This window comes from Eleginops maclovinus, chromosome 23, assembly GCF_036324505.1.
Source record: "Eleginops maclovinus isolate JMC-PN-2008 ecotype Puerto Natales chromosome 23, JC_Emac_rtc_rv5, whole genome shotgun sequence".
Lineage (NCBI taxonomy): Eukaryota > Metazoa > Chordata > Actinopteri > Perciformes > Eleginopidae > Eleginops > Eleginops maclovinus.
In genome coordinates, this window is record NC_086371.1 from 25,598,332 (window position 1) to 25,621,415 (window position 23,084).

The 23,084-nt window shown below is 40.5% G+C and overlaps 2 protein-coding genes across 4 annotated transcripts in view; both read right to left on the minus strand.

The window, feature by feature from the left end:
* Window positions 1-1,518, minus strand: part of spdl1 (spindle apparatus coiled-coil protein 1) — a 32,344-nt gene extending 30,826 nt beyond the window's left edge. For both annotated transcript variants that reach the window (XM_063875952.1, XM_063875951.1), the window contains exon 1: window positions 1,381-1,518. In XM_063875952.1, coding sequence (XP_063732022.1) covers window positions 1,381-1,449 — 69 coding nt within the window. In that variant the 5' untranslated portion in view covers window positions 1,450-1,518. The remainder of the gene's footprint in view (window positions 1-1,380) is intronic.
* Window positions 1,519-2,262: 744 nt separating this feature from the next.
* trappc11 (trafficking protein particle complex subunit 11) lies at window positions 2,263-22,612 on the minus strand. 2 transcript variants are annotated; one of them, XM_063876792.1, is made up of 30 exons: window positions 22,348-22,612; window positions 21,448-21,676; window positions 20,727-20,896; window positions 20,452-20,522; window positions 19,579-19,693; window positions 19,210-19,309; window positions 17,941-18,014; window positions 17,228-17,324; window positions 16,912-17,045; window positions 14,596-14,737; window positions 14,177-14,270; window positions 13,899-13,978; window positions 13,386-13,464; window positions 13,186-13,240; window positions 12,719-12,864; window positions 12,034-12,095; window positions 11,437-11,569; window positions 11,074-11,204; window positions 8,950-9,075; window positions 8,665-8,858; window positions 8,430-8,578; window positions 7,416-7,537; window positions 7,171-7,290; window positions 7,014-7,079; window positions 5,768-5,924; window positions 5,580-5,688; window positions 5,414-5,505; window positions 4,470-4,603; window positions 2,652-2,819; window positions 2,263-2,569 (listed from the first exon to the last, which is right to left on the minus strand). In XM_063876792.1, exons 2-30 carry the CDS (start codon window positions 21,649-21,651, stop codon window positions 2,525-2,527), a joined length of 3,369 nt encoding a protein of 1,122 aa, XP_063732862.1. In that variant the 5' UTR covers window positions 21,652-21,676; window positions 22,348-22,612; the 3' UTR covers window positions 2,263-2,524. The 2 variants fall into 2 exon arrangements, with proteins under 2 accessions (XP_063732862.1, XP_063732861.1); XM_063876791.1 differs by having other exon boundaries at window positions 22,268-22,612.
* Window positions 22,613-23,084: the final 472 nt, after the last annotated feature.

Here is a 23,084-nt window from a genome sequence, read left to right on the forward strand (position 1 = left end):
TGAAATGGGCAATAGCAGCAGCGGCTCTTGTTTCAATGGAAACACACTCTACATTTCTAATAGAACTATATGATATGTGCTAATGCTGCATCCACGCTGACTTGTTGCTAGGAGATGCTATTATTGTTGAGTCCTCTCGTGGTGTCAAACATGGCTGTGAGTGCAAGCAGCTCCTCAAAGGACACTGGCTGCCTCACAACACAAACACTAAATAAATCTGAATCATTTTGTGATCCGCTGAATCTAATAAGATCCAGTTGCCATGCAAAGTAAACGCTCTGGCCGCTCCAGCTGGATTCCAAAGAGTGGAAGTGGTGAGCAGAGCTCTTGCTAGTGAAGTGCTTTGATCGACAAGCTGGATTTTCTTATCTTTGAAGATAAGAAAATTCAGCTTGTCATTTATTTTATAGAGATTTCACTGTTTAACTGATGTAATTTATAAATATTCATAACCATTCTCGGTCCAACATTTGTACACAATTAGTCTCTTACTCTATCAAAATCCTATGAAACAGGAGTCTTCTAAAATTATTATTACATTTGAGCTGTTTCAAAGGAGATATACATGTAATGAATCATAAAACAGCATATAACTATAGTTAATAAGGATAAATGATATATAGCAAATGTCAGTCAGATCTGCTTGTACCTTAGCCTACATGTGCAGTGATTTTAAAAAACTGTTCATGTACACATTCACACTGACAGGGTTGTTGTTCCTGCACTTTGCAGCTGCAACCGTGTCGACTTTTGGTCTGCATTGTGTGCTTAACCTCTTTATATGTATATTTAATATTATAGTGTGTATCATGTGAAACCTGTAGTAATGCTGACAGCACACTTATCCATGTTTGTGATTGGTCAAATGCTGCTAACTCCACCCGTTGTTCGTGAACGCACTCATTTAGACATTACTGAGTTAGTAATGCTGAAGCAGAAATGCAGTTATCACACATTTTATGTGGCATTGTGTAGCAGCCACACGTTGTTGTGCATTCGTTTCTCCACGTTGAATATCGTAACGTTGGAGAGTAACGTCACCTGTACATTTTCAAAATGGAGTTCGCTACAGCCTCGAGTGAAGTGATATTTAAATAACTTTAAAACATCACTTCCATTGACCAACTGCTTGATAGACAGCAAATGCGGAATAGAGCATACAACGTTAACGTAACGTCTTTAAACGTTACCAGTTGACCAAAATACACAACAATGGCGTCTGAACTAGCTAGCTACATCCACAGACCTTTTTTCATCACACAAAACTCCGAAAATGTGCATTAGTCTTGGGTCTAGGGTACTTTAGATTGCATTTACTGAGATTGTGTTAACAGTGGCATACAATAAACACTTTCTTACGATAATAACAAATGTAGCTACCTTGATTGTGATCAGTGGTCTGTTGTAGGTTACGCTGTCAAGCCGCCACAGTTTGAATCCGACTCCCATTAACTATCGCGAGACAACACGATAGCTTGCCTCTGATAGTTGTTTCTGATTGGCCAGACTCATGTGAAGGTAACGATACATTCATTCATGGTGAAGACAGAGATGGATAGTAGAATCTGTGTTATAGAGCATCTTTTGTTTGATGGTCGGGCTTCAACCATGGATGTAAAATACCGTAAACAAAGCACTAGGCATTCAGAGCATTTCCATTGACAATTTTGACAAAAAACATGACGTATATAGATGCTTCCAAGTGTTCTGTTTTCGTTATTTTGAGCCAATAAATAATGGTTTGCTAAAACACATTTAGGCTACTTGCATTTTGTACTTACTTTGCATTACGAAAACAGTACAGATAAAAGGAACCATTGTACATATCAACATAGCAGTGTTACCTTCTACACAGCAGTATATTTGGCAACATGCTGAATATACACTTTATTTACTGGTAAGAATTGTGTTTATGGACCTGGACCAGGACTTCTGCTTCACCATTTTACCAGCATGTAGCTTCTACATATCTGTATCTTTACCAACTGCAATACAGGTATTGTTTTCTCTGTGTGTGTGTGTGTGTGTGTGTGTGTGTGTGTGTGTGTGTGTGTGTGTGTGTGTGTGTGTGTGTGTGTGTGTGTGTGTGTGTGTGTGTGTGTGTGTGTGTGTGTGTGTGTGTGTGTGTGTGGACATAAATTGATACGTTAAACTTCACAACCACGCAAGATGCAGCCCCTAAACATTAGAGATGCGTGGAAGAGATTAAAATGAAGGATGTGGGGGTCACACTAAAACAAGGATATTCATATGGGACACAACTTGTTTACATGGCTTTATTTTAATTAAACTTTCAATACATTTCATGTTTAACACACCAAATGTCAATATAGTTCACATCAGATTCATACATGGTTTTGCAGTTAAATGAACATCAGTGTATCCTTTCATTAAATTGACTCAGAGAATAATGTCAAACAAACAAATAGTGTTAATATTGTCATCTGTGTGGAATCATTGTTTTAGAACATCCAACACAATGTTGCTTTGTTCTCATATTTACAGGAACGTATGTGTGTTCTCGTCAAGCTGCGGCGATGGAGGCCTCGTCCAGCTGTCGGCCCTGAGGCTGAGGGAAAAAGGATACGTTTTTAACAGCAGACAATGACTGCTTACTGAGTGGGGCGGATTGGTTTGTGTGAGTGCGTTACCTTGACAAAGATGCGCTGGGGCAGGAAGCGTCTCAGAGAGTGTGTGTTGGCAGTCAGGCAGCGGGGCAGGCTGATGTTAAGCTGTGGTAGTGTTTGGTAACCAGCCATCAGGGGGTAATAGTTATAGAGCATCTGCTGCTCCGAGCCAGGGAGGATACGCAGACGCACCTGCACACACAAAAAACAGTCCCCGGAAAATTAGTCAGCATTTTAACACCACAGGGGGGTTATACAATGAGGCGAGTTCAACAGAAAAAAACACAGGATTTCTCTGACTGAGCTAAACCTCCTGATCAGAGATAACAGGTATCGACTGTCTTTCTGAATCTAGGCTTCAGGCTTCATGCGCGGTCACATTAAAAGTGCCGTTTGGTGCGTCATTTGTCTCATGACTCGCATTACAGTGATCAATCGCCGTCTATTTCCCCCTTATAAGCATAAATAAAATTAAAAAACGGCATAAGCCCACCTGTTACTTCAAATAAGAAAATCAATTAGGAAGAAACTTACTAATCATGTAACTTCAGGACTAATATATTTAATGCAACACTTGATGCAATCTGTGCCCCTCTGTGCATTGCAGCTCTTACTTCTTGATGCTGCAGATTTCAACCATAGATATTTAAAATTGCATTTAGGTCTGTGATAAATAAAATGCAGTTTTGGCCAAATTAAATCAAAGTAAAACGAAATGTATTGATTTAATTTGATCTGTGATACATACCAATAGACCTATCGTTTTTTTAATCTGCTATGTATTAGCTTCAGGACACCAGCAGTGTACAATGGACCTTAGCAAATATGGATTGGTGGTGAAATTATGGTTTTAAGGAATTCTACAACATTCCACCTGCATTAAATGTGATACTGATGAATAATATCTGATAGTTTTTCTTAGATAGCTGCGGAGAATAAAAAGGGGTGTGTTGGATACAGTCTGTCCTGCTGTAACTGCACGGCTGTGTTATGTGGCATAAATGGAGTCCTCCATAAATTTACATACCGGTATATAACTTATTCCCTCATTTAAGAATATTAACCTCTCATAAATTGACTATACATACACTATTTAAAAGGAACTAGTTAGAGAAAAGCCTTTTTTTGCTTATTTCAAGCCTAATCTCCAAACATAACCTGGTCCGGAGCAGGTCATCTAGCTCGCTAATAGTCTAATCTGGCTTCGTATTACTCACCTCAGGTTCTCTCTCTTGAAGTCAATATTTTTTAATGTGTTTTTAGTAAGGTGCCTGAAATAATGTCCAAAAATCTGAAGAGATTTTCACGTCTGGTTCTACAAAATAAAACAAGTCAGTAGATACCTGTTAGCTTTTTACTTCTGGAGATTGCATTTATGCTTCAAAAATCCTAAAGGTCAGTGATCCCCAGTGTTTCGTTTAATAATAATGTATAACTACAATAAAAAGATATCTAAAATGAACAAAAAAAAACACCACTTGTTTTCCGAGTACGGCACTTAATATAACCATCAATTAAAAAATGAACCCTTCTGTCATGGAATTTACCTGAAATGAGTTTGTTTGGAACTGTTGTTGTTGTTGTTGTGGTTTGCTGATCTCCTCTAAATACGTTGGCAGTGTTTCTAACTCTTTCATTGTGATTCCTGAGACATAAGCCTCAACACAGGTCTCTCTGCAATGGTTTGTTGAGTAAACCAAAGTGAGCAGGACTAAAAGGCTTTTCTTTAGTTCATTTAAGTGACCATGGATATATTCAGGGCACCTATGTATCAGTTTGACCCGGCTGATAGGAATGCGGCATTACTAGCCTATCAGTATGTAAGCGTGAGCCCCGCTGTACCTGTTTGAGTCCGGAGAACATGAAGGCATCGGACGGCTCCACAGCCATCTCCACCTCCTGCACCAGGGCCGTTCTGTTCTCGATGTGGTAGCGCACGGACAGGGACTCTCTGACTCGCCCAAAGGATGGTAAATCTGAAACGAAACCAAGACATTTAGTGCCAACATACAACACAACTGACCGTTACAAATATATTCCATCAGAAAAAGAAATGATTGAAGAATTAGGACGAAATTAAAAATGTGTGACAAATAGGAGTTCTAAGATCAGAGACATTGAAGGGTCTATGAACTGCATTCAGGGCATTGATAGCAGCAAACAACTCTGTGCTGTTAACGGATATAGTGGAGTTATGTGTAAGTATGACTGTACTGTACTGTTAGAAGCCATTGTTGTTTTTATTGGCGCAGTGGCACAGGCTTACGTCATCTTCTTCATCAGCATCCTTGGTATCTGTTGTTCACTGAGTTGATTCTCCCCCCATCCCTCTTGATGTTTCTTGGCATCTCGGTTTATCTCTTGTTTTATAAAAGCTTATTAATGTTTTATACAGTGTTCACAACCTAATTAATAAAGGAATTACAAACTATTCGTAACCGCTTTATAAGGGTAGTCTTATTGTAAAGTGGTACCGACATTTCCGTTGAGAAGACTGCGGTCATTTACGACAACATTACCCTATCAAAATTCACACACTACACAAATTAGTACAAGGTGTTGGAAATGGTAGTTCTGTAACAGACATTCAGTGGCTGAATTGATCAACAGCTCTGTGTTTCAAATGTTAAAGCTGTTAGCACAGTTAGCTTGTAGTGGCTGGCTCAGCTGTCACCATGTTGAGGCAACCCCTCAATCCCAGCTTTGCTCTGAATTTAGTATTTAGCTCCTTTAACCATCGCTTTGAACAGCTAATAGTATATGCTGTCTGTTCTGACTGGACTGACCAGCGTGGATGTAGAGAGGGACCGTCTCCAGGATGACGTGAGGCAGAGTGACAGTGGTTTGGATGAGTGGACTGTCCGCACCGGAGGACTTCCTGTATAAACAAACAGAGTTAGAAGCTGAACACACACCTGTTTAAAGGCACTGATAACATGTGTGTCTGTTTACCTTCTCCAGGATATGAGGTACTGTCCTGTAGCCACAGTGTTGCTGCTGTTCATTGGGGGAACCCGGAGACAGAAACACTCACTGGCACACTCGTCAGTCTGCAGAACAACTAATCACACACACAATATGTCAGTCATCAGCTTTTTTATGCACAGCTATGACTGCAAAGGTAAGAAGGTGCCAGGTACCTTCCTGCAGCTGTGACTGAAGCTGCGGTGTGTTTGTGGTCATGGTGAGCAGCTGCAGGGAGGAAGAGGCCAGCAGCAGAGGCCAGGGGGACGTAGACAGGATGTCTGTCATCAACAGGAAGGGGATGTCCACTGCCAAGCGGTCCAGTTGCTCAAACTGCAAACACATGGGTAATAACCAGTGTTGGGCAAGTTACTTCCAAAATGTAATACAGTACATATAACTTATTACTGTCTTTTTAAAGTAATAAGTTACATTACATTATTACTGTCTCTGAACTGTAATGCGTTACACTACTTTTGCATTACTTTGAGTTACTTTCACCAAAATAACCTCTAAAGTTTGGCTTTAAATGCTGAAATGTAGTTTATTGCAGCTCATTAATTAAAGCTATCTATGGCAATATGCTGACATTAAATTCATGCTCCGTTTAAGTGTGCTGAATAATATGTGATACCGGTAACATTACGTCTCTGTGTGTTATTAATAACATGTTAGTGGAGCCTCTGCACGGCCCTGTGACCTGCTGCATATGAACGAGTCTCTATTCAACGTTAACTCACCTTGTCATTGGTGTGTTAACGGGGATTTGGCTGACAAGCTTTCTAAAAGCTGGCGATTCCACAGAGGACAGAGGCTGCAGATCTTCAACACTCTGCCACGAGTCTCTTAACTTCTCGGGGTTCAGCAGCAGACCCAGAGAAAGTTACCTTCTGTTGCTTTGGCCTGCGCGCACTGCTGTGTTTCTCTGTTCTTTTATCCGAGCCTGCAGCTCTCCATTGTGAGCCTGCAGCTCTGCATTGCAAGCCTGCAGCTCTGCATTGTGAGCCTGCAGCTCTGCATTGTGAGCCTGCAGCTCTGCATTGTGAATCTGTTTCTGCAGCCCTCTTAACCAATAGTAAACAGGCTTACTGAGTTACTATTCTACCTGCACAATTATTTCTCTGGTGTCAGAATGTCTCGCGATGTTTGTGATTTCTTAGAAACTAAACACCACATCATTTCGGGTTAAAATGTGTTGTAACTGCGTTACTGAGAATTGTAACAGGTATTATATTACCCACGTTTCAGAAGTAATGCGTTATATTACTGCGTTACAGCAAAAAGTAATACCTTACTTTAAGTCCGTTACTTTTGTAACTTGTTACACCCAACACTGGTAATAACAAGAAGTCAGTCACTGAGAACAGCATGGAGTGGATGTAGGAAGTAGGAACTTATATAGCTAAAGTAGCAGCTACAGACCTTGGTGGACATAAACTTAGCAGACACCTCAAATGGGACAACCGTCTCTATGGTAACTGTGTCATCCTGAAAGAAAACAACAGAGGAAAAAGTCATATAGAATTCAAAGATGAAAGAGACCACTGTGCAAACTGTCAGCTGTGAGGAAGGTCTTTACTTTGTGGCATTTGCAGACAATCTGACGTCCTTCCACTGTGGTATCAATGCTGTAGGCAACATGGAAGAGGAAGACCCTTGATCCAGTTGACACACACTTCACATGTACGCATATCTCCAACTGAAAAAGCACATTTGGCATAGACACTGGAATGAGTGCTGTGGATTAGCTGGAGGCAGCTGTGTGTATGAGGACATTGCAGAAAGTGTCTAATCCAACAGGAATGTTTTAGAATGCGTGCGTACCTTTTGGCCTGGATTCAGATCTCCCAGAGGCAGGTCCGGCAGCAGGGCAGGTGCACTGTCATCACACACCTTTGAGCCGTCCAGTGTCACATGTGTGGTCTGACCCAGAGTGGCCTCCTGACCTAGATGCACCAATCAACACAAAACCAGAAAAAATAAACACTGATGTTATGTGAAATAAAATGTTACTTCAACACGTAATGACATAAGTATGAGTATATGAGATTGACATGAGGAGATCGATAGCAATGTCATGATAGGGTGTTTAGTCTTTAGTAGCCTAGCTTAGCATGGATAGTGAAAGCATGCACTAGCTTGACTCAGCAAAAAAAGATTAAATACCAAAACCTCTAAAGTAGGGTTGTCCAAACTGTTTGCACTGAGGGCCACATACAGAAAAACATACTAAGGGCTGGGCCCCTCACTAAAGGTGAGGTATATTGCCTTATAGATTAAGTTATAAGTTAGCGAAGTGACTCAAATGTACATCAATTATTCTTAATACTTGAATATGCTTTAAGAAGCAAACAGCCTCCATCACAGCTCTCCATAGGGTTTCATTTACTTAGTTGGCAGTCTTACAACTGAAGCCTCAGATTGCTTAGTGGAAAAATGAAGGGCATATTTTAAGCTTGTTATGTAAATAACTTATTGTTTTTGTTTTTAATCAACTAAGATTTTTTGGACCATTTTTCAACTTTAAACAACAGAAGTTATGTAAAAATAAAACTACTGTGTAATATATGTTTACATATATATTTAAGAAGTAGAATATACAGATAAACAAGCAGAAGTTTCAGGTGGGGGCCATATTCTATTACACTTATAGAATCTGCTGAGGGCCGATTACAAATGGACAACGGGCCGCATTTGGCCCCTGGGCCGTAGTTTGGACCCCCCTGCTCTAAAGCCTCGAAAGGTTCTCTTTTGATTCATCCATGCACAAACTGATTTTTAAGAGAAATATGTGTGCTATGGCGAGATTTTGGTGTAGTAACACGTGTATCAGCGCACCTGGTTTGAGGCCAGCTGTCAGTTTGACATCCTTTGCCACGCCCTCCTCCTGTGATTGGACAGTGAGGTTGATGCAGTACATTTCATTGGTGAGGGCAGGAGGCTGGTGGCTCAGCTGAACAGAGATCTTTGGCACCCTGGAGATGACCCTGAGCGACACACAGGAACAAATGTGTCACATTTCAGCTGTTACCGTAGAAACTGGAGTATGGTGGAGAGCTGAACCACAACTCACATGGTGCTGGGCTGCATGGTCAGGCTGTCCCAGTCCAGCTCCTGCCGAGCCTCCACACCACGGCCCCATCGCCGTGACGACCTGCTAGCCAGCAAGGCTTCGTGGGTAGAGGCCACATCTCCCCCCGCCCCTCTCCAGCTCAGAAACACACAGCGGCCACTGTCACTGCCCAGCATCACTTCAATACCTGTCATCTGAACACACACACACACACACACACACACCATCACGGACAAACTCTCTCCACCCCTTTCTCAAAAACACACACACAAACATGCGCCTCACCTCAATCTTCTTGCCGACGTCTTCAGTCTTTGCTACGAAGCTGAAGTTGTAGCATTGGGTCTTCCCAGGCTCCAGGCTCATACTCTCCTTCCCTGCAGACTCCACCACGCACCACTGGTTGTACTCCTATACACACAAGCAAAAAAGAAGAGTATTAAAAAAACTTTTACTGGTTTTAATTCCCAGGAAAGGATGTGAAATTGTATTGGTCCAGGTGAAATGTGATCTCTTCCCACTTCATAAAGCTGCATTTATTGTATATCTACCAACAAATGTGGTTTACTTTACGCTCCAATTTGAACTCTTATGATGAAAGTGTTCAGCAGGAACCTTTCTAACTTTGAGAGTGTGTGGTGGGGGTCATCTCCATTATGGAACAATAATCACCTCTTAACGGGGGCAAACCCTTTACCAACAAAGCTTGAGAGGATAAAGGTTTGAAAACTCTTGAGGATATTAATGGGCAAAATTGTATTCTTGACTTTCAAAATCTGGTCTCTGAATATAATATTGATCAGCATTCTCTCTTCTTTACTTAACAACAAGATAAAGGTACTTTATCAATCCCAAACTGGGAAATGTTTGCGTTGCAGCAGCATGGAACAAAACAAGGCATTGCACATAATTAGAAATTAAACGAGTAGAAATAAACAATTCTAAAAATAGAAACATCTCAAAATAGAAATAGAACTAAACCAGCATTAGAGAGTAAAGAAAAATAAGATCTGCCTGTTCAGCCTATAGGGTTCCATGGAGGTCAGATTTGAAAGAGCATCTTATTCTGAGTCGAGTGCAGAGTGCTCCCAAACAAGGGTTGGAAGACGCACTCAATTTAATTTGAAACTTAAAGTAGTAAAAGTAAAAGTAGCAATACTATATTTTAAACGCATTCAAAATTGTATTTAAGTACAAGTACATCTGCATCAAAATATACTTTAAAGTACCAAGAGTAAAAGTACTCCTCATGCGTAATGTCCCATTTCAGAATTATACATTGACTGACTTACTGGGTTATTATTATGATTATTGAGGTGTTTTTATCCCAGCTGGTAAAAGCAGAGCTAATTTGAATAACTGCTGCATATCTTAGCCTATAAATATATTACAAAGTAGATGTATCAATTGATTTATATTAGGATTTAGCTAAAATTATAAACCTAAAAAGTAACTTGTTAAAAAAAGAATCAGTCAAATAAAAGTAATAGAGTAAAACATACTATATTGGCTCCTAACATGTAGTGGAGTAGAAGTATAAAGTAGCATAATCTGAGAATACTCAGGTAAAGTACCTCAAAATTGTACTTATAAGTATAGTATTTGAGTAAATGACTTGTTAAAATCTGCCACTGTCCCAAATAAATAGTGTAATTTATTTATAACAATCTTAACTCTCAGAAATGTGTGCCTACATCAGCCATGAAAGCATGGGATAGGGAAATATCCAGTTTGGGACAAGAATTGGATTGGGATGCATGTGGGTTAAAGTTAAAGCTGCTTCAAAAAACTATCGGTAACATACAGCTCTAGAAATAATCAAGAGACCATGTTTCTTAAATCTCAATCTCTACATGTATGGCAGCCATTCCAGTGTCTGTTGAATTCCAACATTAAGAAATGTTGTCAGTCATTTATAGAATACAATAAAATACTTAACTCAAAAACATACCTATAAATATTTAAACCAGAGAAAATGATAATGCTGCAGTGGTCTCTTAATTCTTTCCGGGGCTGTATGTCTGAAATATTGTCATAGAACACATCTAACACCGGTAATTAGACATTGAATGGGATTGGTACCTCACCCTTATTGTTCATTTTGGGTGTAGTGTAGAGAAATAGGATAAATCCAAAATGTTTTTGTGTTTTTGTATGGTATTCTGTTGTAATTTGTAGGTTCATGGTGTTGCAATCATCATCATTTCTGATTTAAAAAAAAGCTGCATTTAACTTTCATTTTTACTGTGCTAACCCAAAAATCCTCTTAATTAATTGCTGGATATGTGAGATGGAACCCAGCAGCTGTACCTATTATTAGATTCAACAGAACTAAAGGTTATTTGTAGGTTCTTTCTGTGTGATACCCTGCAACTTGCTGTAATAAAACTCCTTTGTCTGAGAGCGTACCTGGTTACTGAGGCTGATGGACAGCTTGTTGAAGGACACAGGATGGGGACAGTCGGCCCGGAGGAACACCTGCAGCTGGACAGGCTGGTCCACGTGGAAACTGGGAGACTGGAACCTGGCCTTACACTGGACTGGAGTCAGGAGGAGAGGGAAAACATCCTCTTAGCACAATAATTTACAGCAGCATTTGGAAAGAAAAGATATTGCAGTACTTGTTGGGAATGTGTGCAACACTAAACACGGTTTTAGGAGATTTATTATCAGCCTCACGCAATTGTTTGCGGTTTTTATTCCATTATATTATCTTAAACCCAATATCGTTGTGTCAACAGTTCCTTTCAGTGGCTGGTTGAGTGTACTCACTGAATGGGATGTAGTCCTGCACTTCTATATTTAATTCATTGGATCCGGCCAAGGCCATGCGGTCGCTCCACAGAGAGCGGGCTGCAGTGACGGAGGAGGGGTCACACTCCGGCTCCGCCTCAGGGACCTCATTCTGGAAACACAAAGACTAGGATCAACACGTGCTCCTGCTGTGTGGCCCAGTGGACCGGTGCTACGAGTGTGTAGCCACACTGTGTGTCTCCATGTATTCTGCAGAGCATCCATTCTCAATTGATTTTTATCCTAAGCAGAGCAAGAAATAAACTCCTTTAAATAAAGACGAGTCATTTCCATGGCTCCACAGATCCTATCAATCGTATTGGCGTTGTCTGGCTTTATACCTCCTTAACCTCGCACACTAGAGACTGTCTTAACTCTTTATGTTCTTTTTTAGAGATATGTAAACAGTTTAAGGCTTGAATCCTTAGACCGATTGGTAGGAAATAGCTTAAACAATTCATTCACAGTGACAATTTAGATGGACAATAAATTGCAAGAGGGTTTAACTTGATGTTCCTGTCACAGCTAACTTCATGATCCAATGAGACAACTCTCCAGTTGAGCTCTCCTACTCACCTTCAGGACTTTGATGAGGTTCTTCTCAATCCTCAACTTCTGCTCCTCCTTCAAGGTGGAAGCTAGAAGAGAGAATAACCATTACCTCTTCTACCTCATATTATAACCATGGTTCAGGTCCTCTTCAGATTCAAAACGCTTATTATTGTTCATGAAATTTACATAAAATGGAAATTTGAAGACAACCTTTACCATACACTGTACAACACACAGTTCCAACAAAACTAAATAAAAAATGATTTTGAAATAACAGCTCATAAGAGATATCAAGTGTTCTGATATTCTCTGAGTGACTATTTGGGGTAGCCTGTTACCACCCTGAAGTGAAATGAGTCTTTGATTATGGACAGTTTTTAATGTATTCTTATCTAAAACAGACGGACCTTACATCAGAATGTCGTGTTACTTCTGAAGTGGCTTTCTCTGATGGCCGTTTATCAACACCAATTGAAATGAGTCACCCAGTGGATTCTTGTTGTTCTTGAATAAATTCAGTTTTTTTAATTGAGATTCCAATTTTTCAGAAAAACCCGGTAAACCAAAGAAATATCATGATAAATCACTGTTGTAGAAAGAGACATTTGATTGTGATCAACACACATCGCTAAATGTTCTACTTTCCGGCCAAAAACAGGTGAGTTTAGAAAAGCCTAGCTCCATGGCAGCAGAGGGGAACATGTCTTACCCCTCCCCAGCAGCTCCATGCAGTATATGATGTAGTCTTTCACACTGGCCATCAGATAGGCACAGCGCAGCGCCGTGGTCAGTATGGCGCTCAGGAGGGCCCACCAGCGCTCTGTGCGGTAGTCACACATCACATAGTCCAACAGCCTGCAACACACACACACACACACACACACACACACACACACACACACACACACACACACACACACACACACACACACACACACACACACACACACACACACACACACACACACACACACACACACACACACACACACACACACACACAGGTTAAGGAAACAATCTACCTCGTGTTGTTTGCAAAATGCCCATGACCATCCACACTCTATCTTCTGATAGGCTTACCTAAATGTAAAAAGTCTGCATTTTTCTCTCTATGACTAACTGTGCAGTGTGCATGCATGGCTACACGTCAGCTGTAGTATCACTGTGAGGTCTTACTTGAGGGATTTGGTGTAGTCTTTAGCATGGTAGTATTCCTCTCCCATCTGCACCACTACAAGAGAAACAGACTTAAGGTTAAAACACAGCCAGGGTAACCATTCAATTCATTCAATGATTCAAAAAGGATGCCTTGATGAGCTCACAACTGCTTCAATGATAATGCCTGGAGGCATTGAAGGAGCTCCCATGATACTCACTGAGGTGACTCTTCATTCGAGGGCACTTGTACTTCTTAAACTGGGCGACAGCATTACTGAGGAGTGCTATAATCAGCTCCTAGTGGGCAGAGACATGGAGGAGCATGTTTTAATACAGCAGGAGCACATTTTAAATATAGGCTGTTATGACAAAGATACAATTTCTGACAGCAGGGGTGTGTCTTTCTGAAGAGGAGGAGCTGTCTGCACTCTAGATGCTGAAAACAGCTTCTCTAAATTGAAAACCTTGCTACTGCAATATTTTTTAGCAAAATAACACACACACACACACACACACACACACACACACACACACACACACACACACACACACACACACACACACACACACACACACACACACACACACACACACACACACACACACACACACACACACACACACACACACACACACACACACACACACACACACCTTAAGGCATGAAGGATAGGGAAGCAGTGAGCTACATTCTGGCCAGAGCTGTGTGTTCAGTGAGTGTGTGTTCTTACAGAGTGTGGTACATCTCTCTCTTTAATCTGCAGGACCAGAATCCCCGTCTTCTCCTTCTCTGCATCTGGAGGATCAATACCTGAAATACAAAAAAGCAGGAACCATTAGCCATGAAATCCTAACACAGTGTGTCTGGTGTGTGTGTGTGTGTGTGTGTGTGTGTGTGTGTGTGTGTGTGTGTGTGTGTGTGTGAGTGAGTGAGTGAGTGAGTGAGTGAGTGAGTGAGTGAGTGAGTGAGTGAGTGAGTGAGTGAGTGAGTGAGTGAGTGAGTGCATACTCTGGTGTCCCTGTCTCCATGGTCTCTGTCCGTAGAAGTCCAGTCCCCCAGCCTGGGTTTCTGCTGGTTCAGGGGTGGGAAGACTCGCTGCAGACTAAAAAACAGATTCAAGATTTAAAAGATAGAAGATTCTAAAACGTTATTGTCATAAGCACAATCGTTTTGTAATGAAAATCTTAAATCCTAGCCTCCCGCAACCCGACATGAATATAAACAAGACATAACATAACATACATCGTGCAAGAATAAAATGCAAGATAATCAAACAACCAATCAAATTGCAATAACTGCCTTTTCTAGTACTTAAATAGGAACTTCTTTTTCTGTCCCTCCCCACATGTTCAGCATTATGAATGTGTATCTCTGACAGCTGCATCAGGGATCAACCCTCAGGTGGGGAGTAGCAGTGGCTGCATCACCTGACAGAGCTGCTGGGCCAGCTGCTTCCGGTCCTGGCTGTAACAGGCAGCCTGCTGGTAGTAGAAGCCGGGGTTCTGGGTCTGGATGGCTGTCAGACCCAGCTTTATGGCTTCATCAAAGAGCTCGCCGAACGACTGGAACCTGTGAGCACGCAAAGAGGAAGAAACAGACGGGGTTAGGGGTGAAGACATATGGTCATATGTACAAAAATCAGTTCCCAGATCAGATGTTTCACTTCACTAAAAGTACCAATACCAAATTGTACAAAAACTTTTACAGGTCCATTTCCTACAATCAAAATCTAAGTAAAAGTACAGAAGTTTAGCCATCAAAATAAACCAAGGTATCAAGGTAAAAGTACTCCTTATGTGTGATAACCCATTTCAGAATCATATTAAATGACTGGATAACGATCACTAGTGCATTGACAAGTTGCTCACAGCGGGGAAATGGGGAGCTAATGTTAATTACTTTACATCATGCTGCTGGATGTCAATTATTACTTATCAATTGATTTATATTTGGCATTAGCAAATAATCTAAACCTGTAAACTAACTAAAGTTGTAGAGTAATTGTAGTAGAGAAAGTGTAATATTGGCTAATAGTAAAAGAGGTAGCCTAAAATCAGAATACTCAAAGTTAAACGTAAGTTAGGTACTTGAGTACATGTACTTTATTACATTCCACTACCGTTAGTTTCAGGTACAAAATGACTCCACTGACAGACACCTTCTCATACACCTCAACAATGTTTATAACTCCTGCTTTATTGTTGTTAAAATAAGTTTGACAAAGATTTGTTTCAATGCAGCGAGGTAGATAATGTTCGTTTTGTATGCCCCTTGTAGCATTTTGGGATTACTTTTAGCAATGCAAGGTGCTTTACAAATAAAATGTATTATTATTATTAATATACAACCTATTTACAATATTTTTTGTTTCTATAATTTCTCATAAATCTTGATAATGCATTTTGTGTGTTGTTTGAGCATAAGTTGAATGTAACCTGCAGTTCTGACATTGACCACAGGATGGGGCATTCATCTGAGAGCGCATATAGGTAATCACCAGGTGATCGGAGTCAGGTCTGTGGGACGGGAAAGCAAACCGTTTTTGGCCGTGTTGAGGCAGAGTCGTGGAGTCGAATGGAACCGTGTGTTTAAGTGTTTGTATCAGAGCGTGACTGGCATGCATATGTTGTTTGCTGAATGGAAACAGATGAATAACGGAGATATATTCACAATGGTGAATGTGTGAAACTATAAATAAAAGGATAGAGAGACTCCAAAGATATACGACTCATTGGACATTGTTTTATAGTCCAGAACACGTGTCTGTTCTCCCATTCACATCCCTCAGTGGCTTAATGGCCTCCTATTATGCCATATTTGAACAATATATTGTAGGTTTCATATCTATACAAAACTTGTCTCTGAAGTGTTTTGCTCAAAATACCAAACAGATCCCCCATTGTACTATGCCTCATCCCCCTCTATTTCAGCCCTGTTCCTCAAGTGCTGATTCTGTGACTGTAGCTTTAAATGAACTAGCTGCTGCTGGCCACGCCCCTTTGGAGCTGCTGCTGGCCACGCCCCTTTGGAGCTGCTGCTGGCCACGCCCCTTTGGAACTGGTGCTGGCCACGCCCCTTTGCAGCATCATGATCTCTCCTCTGTAGAGAGTTTTCTACCGGGAGAAACTCAGCTAAACGCTGCCGTGATTAAACGCCATATTATGTTCCAAACCACATCCAGCATTATCTCTGAAACAGTATGGAGCTCAAACGCTTCTCTCTCGGTTTACCACAAGGACAGGACCTTTATATTACACACAGTCTCTTCAGTGGGCGGTGGTGGCTAAGTGGTTAGGGGCTTGGCGTGGGAACTAGAAGGTCACCAGATCAAGTCCCCGAAAGACCAAGTGCAGGTGTCTCTGAGCAAGGCATCGTTCCCTACACTAGGATGGGTCAAATGCAGAATTCTCGAATTTCCGACGGGGATAAAGTAGATCTTACAGTACAGCGTTATCCATGCTAATGTGAACACAGACCATAATACTTCCAAAACACAGTAGTTTCAGCTCACCGACTGTATATGGGACGTTGCCAGTCATTTTCATTATTACTTCATAAGGAAAGCAAATCTGGATCAGCTCATTTGTAGGAGAAGAGAGAGGGTTGTAATTCCCTGACACTTTGTGAGTCTCCTTACACACCGGGGACACAATTTATGTATAAAAGATAGCAAAAAATGCATTTTGCATAATAGGGGACCTTTAAAAGTCTCTACAGATGTATAGAGCAGTATGTGTTCTCACTGTTTGGACATCCATGCGGAGTGCTCGAAGGCCAGCTCAGCGCTGCCGATCTTCTTCTTGCACAGGTCGATGTGCTTCCTGAACTGAGCGATGGCATCCAGAGGAGTGTTGTGCTGGAAACACAGACGGCAGATCTGAAGAGAGAAAAGAATGGTGATTAACGCTCAGTAACTAAGGAACTGGTTTAAGCTGACTCCTTAACTGTTCCAATCATCAGTCACTAAGCCCCCAACATGAATCACATTCTTTGAGTCAAATCAGTGCATTTTATTTTAAGCAGTAAAGAGTATTTTCATACAGACGGTCACAAATGTACCTTATAGTTGATGAATCCAGCCATAGTTTTGATCTCCAACATGTTAGTCTCGTGGGCCCTGAGCTCATGAACCAGACTGTATGCAGTCCTGTAGTACCTACACACACACACACACACACACACACACACACACACACACACACACACACACACACACACACACACACACACACACACACACACACACACACACACACACACACACACACACACACACACACACACACACACACACACACACACACACACACACACACACACACACACACACACACAGTTTTAGGATATTTAAACTGTGCCACATTGACAGGGGTCTGCTTCTTGACTCGCACGTTAAAACTGTCCGAATAAAACTGTGCAGGTGCTGATTTCTTTGGCTGATTTATTTACTTCTTCCATAAAATTAAACAGTGTACCGTGAGGTCAAAGACTGTACCGATTCCCTGTTCCGTGCTGAAGACAATTTCGCCCGAGGCTCAGTCCAATCCCTTCCTTATATAACAGCTGATCGGTCACAATAAATCCAAACGATTCTCAGAATATTTAATTTATTACAAATTCATAAATCAAAAGAATATATTAACACCTGAATTAGAAATGTAGAACATATTACATTTATAATAAACACAAAAAATGTCTCTAACTCCTATCAGGAACTGATTGTAACAAACACCAGAGAAGAGGCCATTATTCATTTATAGGCTCAGACTCACTTGAGAGCATTCTGGGTGTCCTGTTTCAGCTCACTGAAGAAGGCGATTTTGAACTGGTGCCTGACAAACAGCAGCTGGGAACATCAAGAGGGGGAGAAAAGAGAATAAAGGACAAAGTGAGGAGCAGCATTTCAGAGTTTATGTATTTCATTCATCCCAGGCAGCTCACAGTGTGGTGTGTGATGACGTGTATTTGTGGTCCGACCCAGAAGTTAGCATCGGAAGGTCTCTCTTGACTAAAAGCAATGGGATTTTTCCATTGGATTTTGGAATATTTCAGAAAATCAGCTCTGTGGCAGACTCATGCTTATAATTCTTACAATTATAGTGTTCATCAGGATAGTCTCCACATATTAAAACCACTTTTATGAGGCTAATATTTGGCGTGATGGCGTAGTAGCCTTAAAGTACACTTGTTAGCAGCCAGCGTATTTTATGACACGTAGAAGCTTCGGAAATGATGCATTATAATAAAAGCTTTATTTTTATACCACTTTTCATGCATCAGGTGCAGCGCAGAGTGCTTTAACAACGCACGCATCACAATTTAAAACAGTTTTACACTTTAAGAGACACATCAGTCAAAATGTGATAAAAAATCTAATCTGAATGAAATGTTGATCCCTCTCTGTAAAACAAAATCAATAAATAGTATAAAATATAAATACCTATGAAATTAATTAATTTAATTAATTGGATTGAATTAGTGGATAAAAGCAACTTCACCCAATTTGTTTGTGGGTCTTTAGGGATATTTAAAAAAACCAGGTGAAGAGGAACACCGGGCTCTCGCAGGGACATAACATGATGAAAATAATGGTGGGATATGTGAATGCAGAACCATTAAGAGCTTTATAAACCAGTAAAATAATTTTATAATCAATTCTAAAAGACACTGGGAGCCAATTCAATGCAGATAAAACAGGATTAATGTGCTCTCTTTTTCTGTTTCTTGTTAAAAGCCTGGCAGCTGGGGCAAAAAAAAGGTGAAATGTCCTTATCTTGTGTTAACCACAGACCTTAATTCAAGCAGCTTACTATAAAAATATTTTTTAAACAGTTGACTTAGAGCAGGGGTAACCAGCTGTCGTAAAATGCTAAACCATTTCCAGGTTTTTGGACCCATTCCTGCACCACTCACTCTGTGCTCACATAGAGACTGCAGTTATATTTGTTGTCGTGGGGTGGTGTGTGTGTGTGTGTGTGTGTGTGTGTGTGTGTGTGTGTGTGTGTGTGTGTGTGTGTGTGTGTGTGTGCGGGTGTGTTAACCTGATGCGTGGTCTTGTTGAGGAACTCTTTATGGGATTTGACTCGGCGGATCTCAGTGTAGTAGTATGTCTGAGCGTGTTCATAGAAAGCATTCTCCAACCTGCAGAATTACAGGGAAGATTAAAATGAACAAACATAAAACATCTGGAAGAAAAGGGGTATGTTTTTGATTTGCTGCACCTGTTAGATATGCCTGTGATCAAGTTCAGTGTGTGAAGACTGCACCACATTAAAAAGGACGGTTGGTATCACAATAATAATAAGAATGCATTGTGGAGAGCCATTTGGATGATTTCTCGTACATTAAAAAATATGTATCTATGTGTACAAAAAGATGTATCCATGTAGGATTAGAGAATTAGTAACTACCTTATAATGTAGCCCACTAAGTGGTCGGTGTGTGGCAGCACGAAGAGACTCTTGCCGGACAGATCGCAGGCGTTACAAAGAGTCGCTGCTCTCTCTGACGCCACCAGGTCCTCTCCTGTGTGGAAGATACAGGATGTTTGGAAACAGAAAGCAGATTTGAGTTAAAAAGAAGACGTCATGTTGCTGTGCAGGCTGTGGCTCAGGAAGTAGCGTGGTGAGTGGTTCAACCCCCGGCTCCTGTGGTCAATATGTGACCGTGGGCAAGACTGAACAGCAAGAAGCTCCCAAAGGCATGTCTAGCAGTGTGTGGGTGAATGCTTCGAGTGGTCACAAACATATACGAGTGGTCTATAAATATAGCAGAGAAAAGCAGTCATTAACAAATAGCTGCCTAAAGTTTAATCAGTTATTATTGTATAATTCACAAGAGTTTTACTGAGTTTTAAGATGACTAAAAGAACTGATCAAATTATTTGGGTTTTTTCAGTACACAATGAAGCCTTGTTAATTAAATGTAGTAGATAATTGTGTACTGCTTCAGCCAGAAAAGAAATGCGGAGAAATACAATATTTCCCATACCATTGCCTTGAAAAAACAAAGCAAGATATTACACCCTTAATTTAATTACAGCTCAGAGTGAGTTTATGCTGTTGTGCTAGTTTCTCTCCTCTCTTTTTCTCTTCTTTCCCTTTCTACCTCTCCTGTGTACTCTACTAGCAGAGCTCTCGTTGCCAATATTAGCTGCTGTTTTTCATGTTTCAGAAGAATGGCCATTCAGGCTGGAAATGAGGTTGTCCTGATGGGAGAAGCAGTGAGTTGAACCAGGTAAGAGAAGAAGAGCTGAGGATAAGAGCTTGAGCAGAGATCTTTACCTGGAGGGAGAGGAGTTTTCTTCTGGATCAGAACCACAGCCACCTTGGTGTTCCTGCCCTGAAGGCTGGTCCTAAAGACAACACAGATGAATGCAGATGAATGTGCTGCAGTTATGTTTCTGCCAGGGGTTTAAAGAGATTATCTGCAGGATAGTATCCATTCCTAATGCTTTTGATTTTTATTCCAAGTTTGACAGCTCTCACAAGTCATAGAATACTAAAAATTGAATTACCAATAACACCTTTTCTATAACAAACATATACTGTTCAACTACCTCACAATCTCCACTTTAGTGGCACATTCAGATTGTTTCTCTTTCCACGTTGGGTCGTCCCAGTCCAGTTCATAGAACAGAACAACCAGAGCTGGCACCAGGTTCAGATGTTTGTTCATCCATCCTGTTTTCAGGATGCCTTTAGGGATGTACCACTCATAGGACGTCCGCTACACAGGCAGAGAAGAACTGTTTAGAGGTACATGCCGCACAGCAGACTGCAGCATCTCACATGAACGCTTCACAACTGTTATTTGTTTTGTTTTTTCACATCTTAATTAAAGCTGAAAGACCTGACACAAAAATAATCTCCAACAATTTTGATAGTAAATTAATCATTTAAGTATTTTTCCGTGCCAAAATGACTCGTGACTATGGAAATGTGATGCTTTTCTCGGTTTTATAATCATATTAAAGTGTTTTGACAAAACAAGACATTAAATATATCCCTTTCGACTTGTTTGCATTTTCAACAATGGAAATATTTAGATAAAGATACAGTGATTTGCAAGTATGCAAATGAATGTCATAGGTTCAGTTTGTTGGGATATTTTATCGTCTTTTTTAGTAGATGGACTACAGAATCAAAACCATGTCTATGGCCCAGTAAGTTTACACATACAATTAATTGGGTTTTTTGTATAACGATCCAAACAAAAACACAGCGAGTGGAATTTGTTTGTGAAATAAGAACAAACGTAACTCTCCATCTACTGCTCACCTTAGTGCGACATTTGGGGTACTCATGGTCTCCTGGGAGGACTTTGAAAGAGATAGGAACTCTGTCAGCTCGCCGGTTGGCGCAGAAGGCATCCCAAATGGCCCGGTGCACGGCGTTATACACCACATCCAGACCGGTTAGAGCTACGAAGGCCATGGGACGACAACATAGCTCTGGAGGAAGCTCCCACTGGGAACCTGCCATTATGAAGGGTTATCAATGGATCCACCTAGGGACAAAACAATATTATTGTAAGTAAACATATTGTATGAGAAAACATAGCTACAGCATGGTTCATACATTTTGAGGGCTAACAAGGTGTTATTACATATCATTTCACTTATTTCTTGTTCTTGTCAATTGCAAACAGCTCCTCCAACAATGCAACATACAGAAAACATACTACGACTATATTATTTTTAACCAAATAAAATAGAGGGGTAAAATGATCAAAAGGGGAATTTCAAAACAAAATCCTCACTGAAGCACCAACATGAACAGCAGAGCCTTACTGCATATCACCCTGCAGGTCACAAGACGTAAAGCTTAGCCCTACCTGAGCACAGCTGAGCTAAAAGCTAAGTAGCTGCTAATAGTGACAGGTTAATTGTTTACATCCTGTTTAACCCCCGCCCACTTTGGTTTACAAATTATATGACACAGACAGTTAAATAAGCGTATCAAAACGAGAGTGAGACATATTTTTGTGTTGGTATAGTAAATACAGAAACCGTTAAGCCGAAAGCGGAAGTGAAATATCCCGAGTCGGCTAAAGCTACTAGCCTTAATAAAAAGGATACATCAAACAACATGACGTTACCTCAGGTGCATTACTTCAAATGACTGGTAATGGAGCTAGGTACAGCTAGCTTGGTTGAGTTAGCTAGTTGCACTTCTTACGCTGTTGTGATGTGCTGTTGTTCAGAGTTAACGCTAGCAGGAGATGTTAGCTGTGGGCGAGGTTAAAGTGTAAATAGCACGTTAAGCTTCAGACCTCCTGGCCTAGTTTCAGCCAGGTCCCAGTGCTGGGCAACGTCCGACAGATATGTTATCACCGATTTTTCAAACTACACAGAAGCAAAAAATAATAGTTAGCCCAACTAGGAGCTTTTGATGAAGCAACAACAACTAGCTTGTTAGCTACCGGTGACGGACCTTTAATAACACTTCCGGGTTTGCTTTTCAAAATAAAGCGCTACATGCCAAACTTCATTATTTGGAGATGACAGTCCTTACACTATATGTTAACAAGTAAGGCAGTGAAAAACTAACACAAATAATAATAATAATAATCATAATAATAATAATAATAATAATGATGACCCTAATAATGATAATGCAAAATATTGCTCCAGCTCGACACCTTGAAAAATACAAATCAATCTAAACCAGAAATACTTAGAGAATATAATACCAATACAAAATAAAAAATACATAGGCTACATATAAAGCTTTATAAGTGAACATGTGGATATTGTACTACGATATAATACAACTATGTATAAATATGTATATTGCAATGTTTGTGTAATTTAGGTTTGATAACGTTAATGCTAAAATTAGATGTGTTTAATGTTTACCATTTATTTATATTTAATTATTATGACAGACTATTGCAGAGTTTTGATGATTGCACA

What these genes read in the sequence shown, in the direction of transcription:
- trappc11 (XM_063876792.1), bottom strand. Translation starts at nt 21,651, where the DNA reads ATGGCAGGTTCCCAGTGGGAGCTTCCTCCAGAGCTATGTTGTCGTCCC. An exon ending in CTGGATTCATCAACTATAAG is followed by an intron (nt 17,046 to 17,227) that starts GTACATTTGTGA and finishes TTCTCTCTTCAG; the next exon opens with ATCTGCCGTCTGTGTTTCCA. An exon ending in TGGCCCAGCAGCTCTGTCAG is followed by an intron (nt 14,271 to 14,595) that starts GTGATGCAGCCA and finishes TCTGTTTTTTAG; the next exon opens with TCTGCAGCGAGTCTTCCCAC.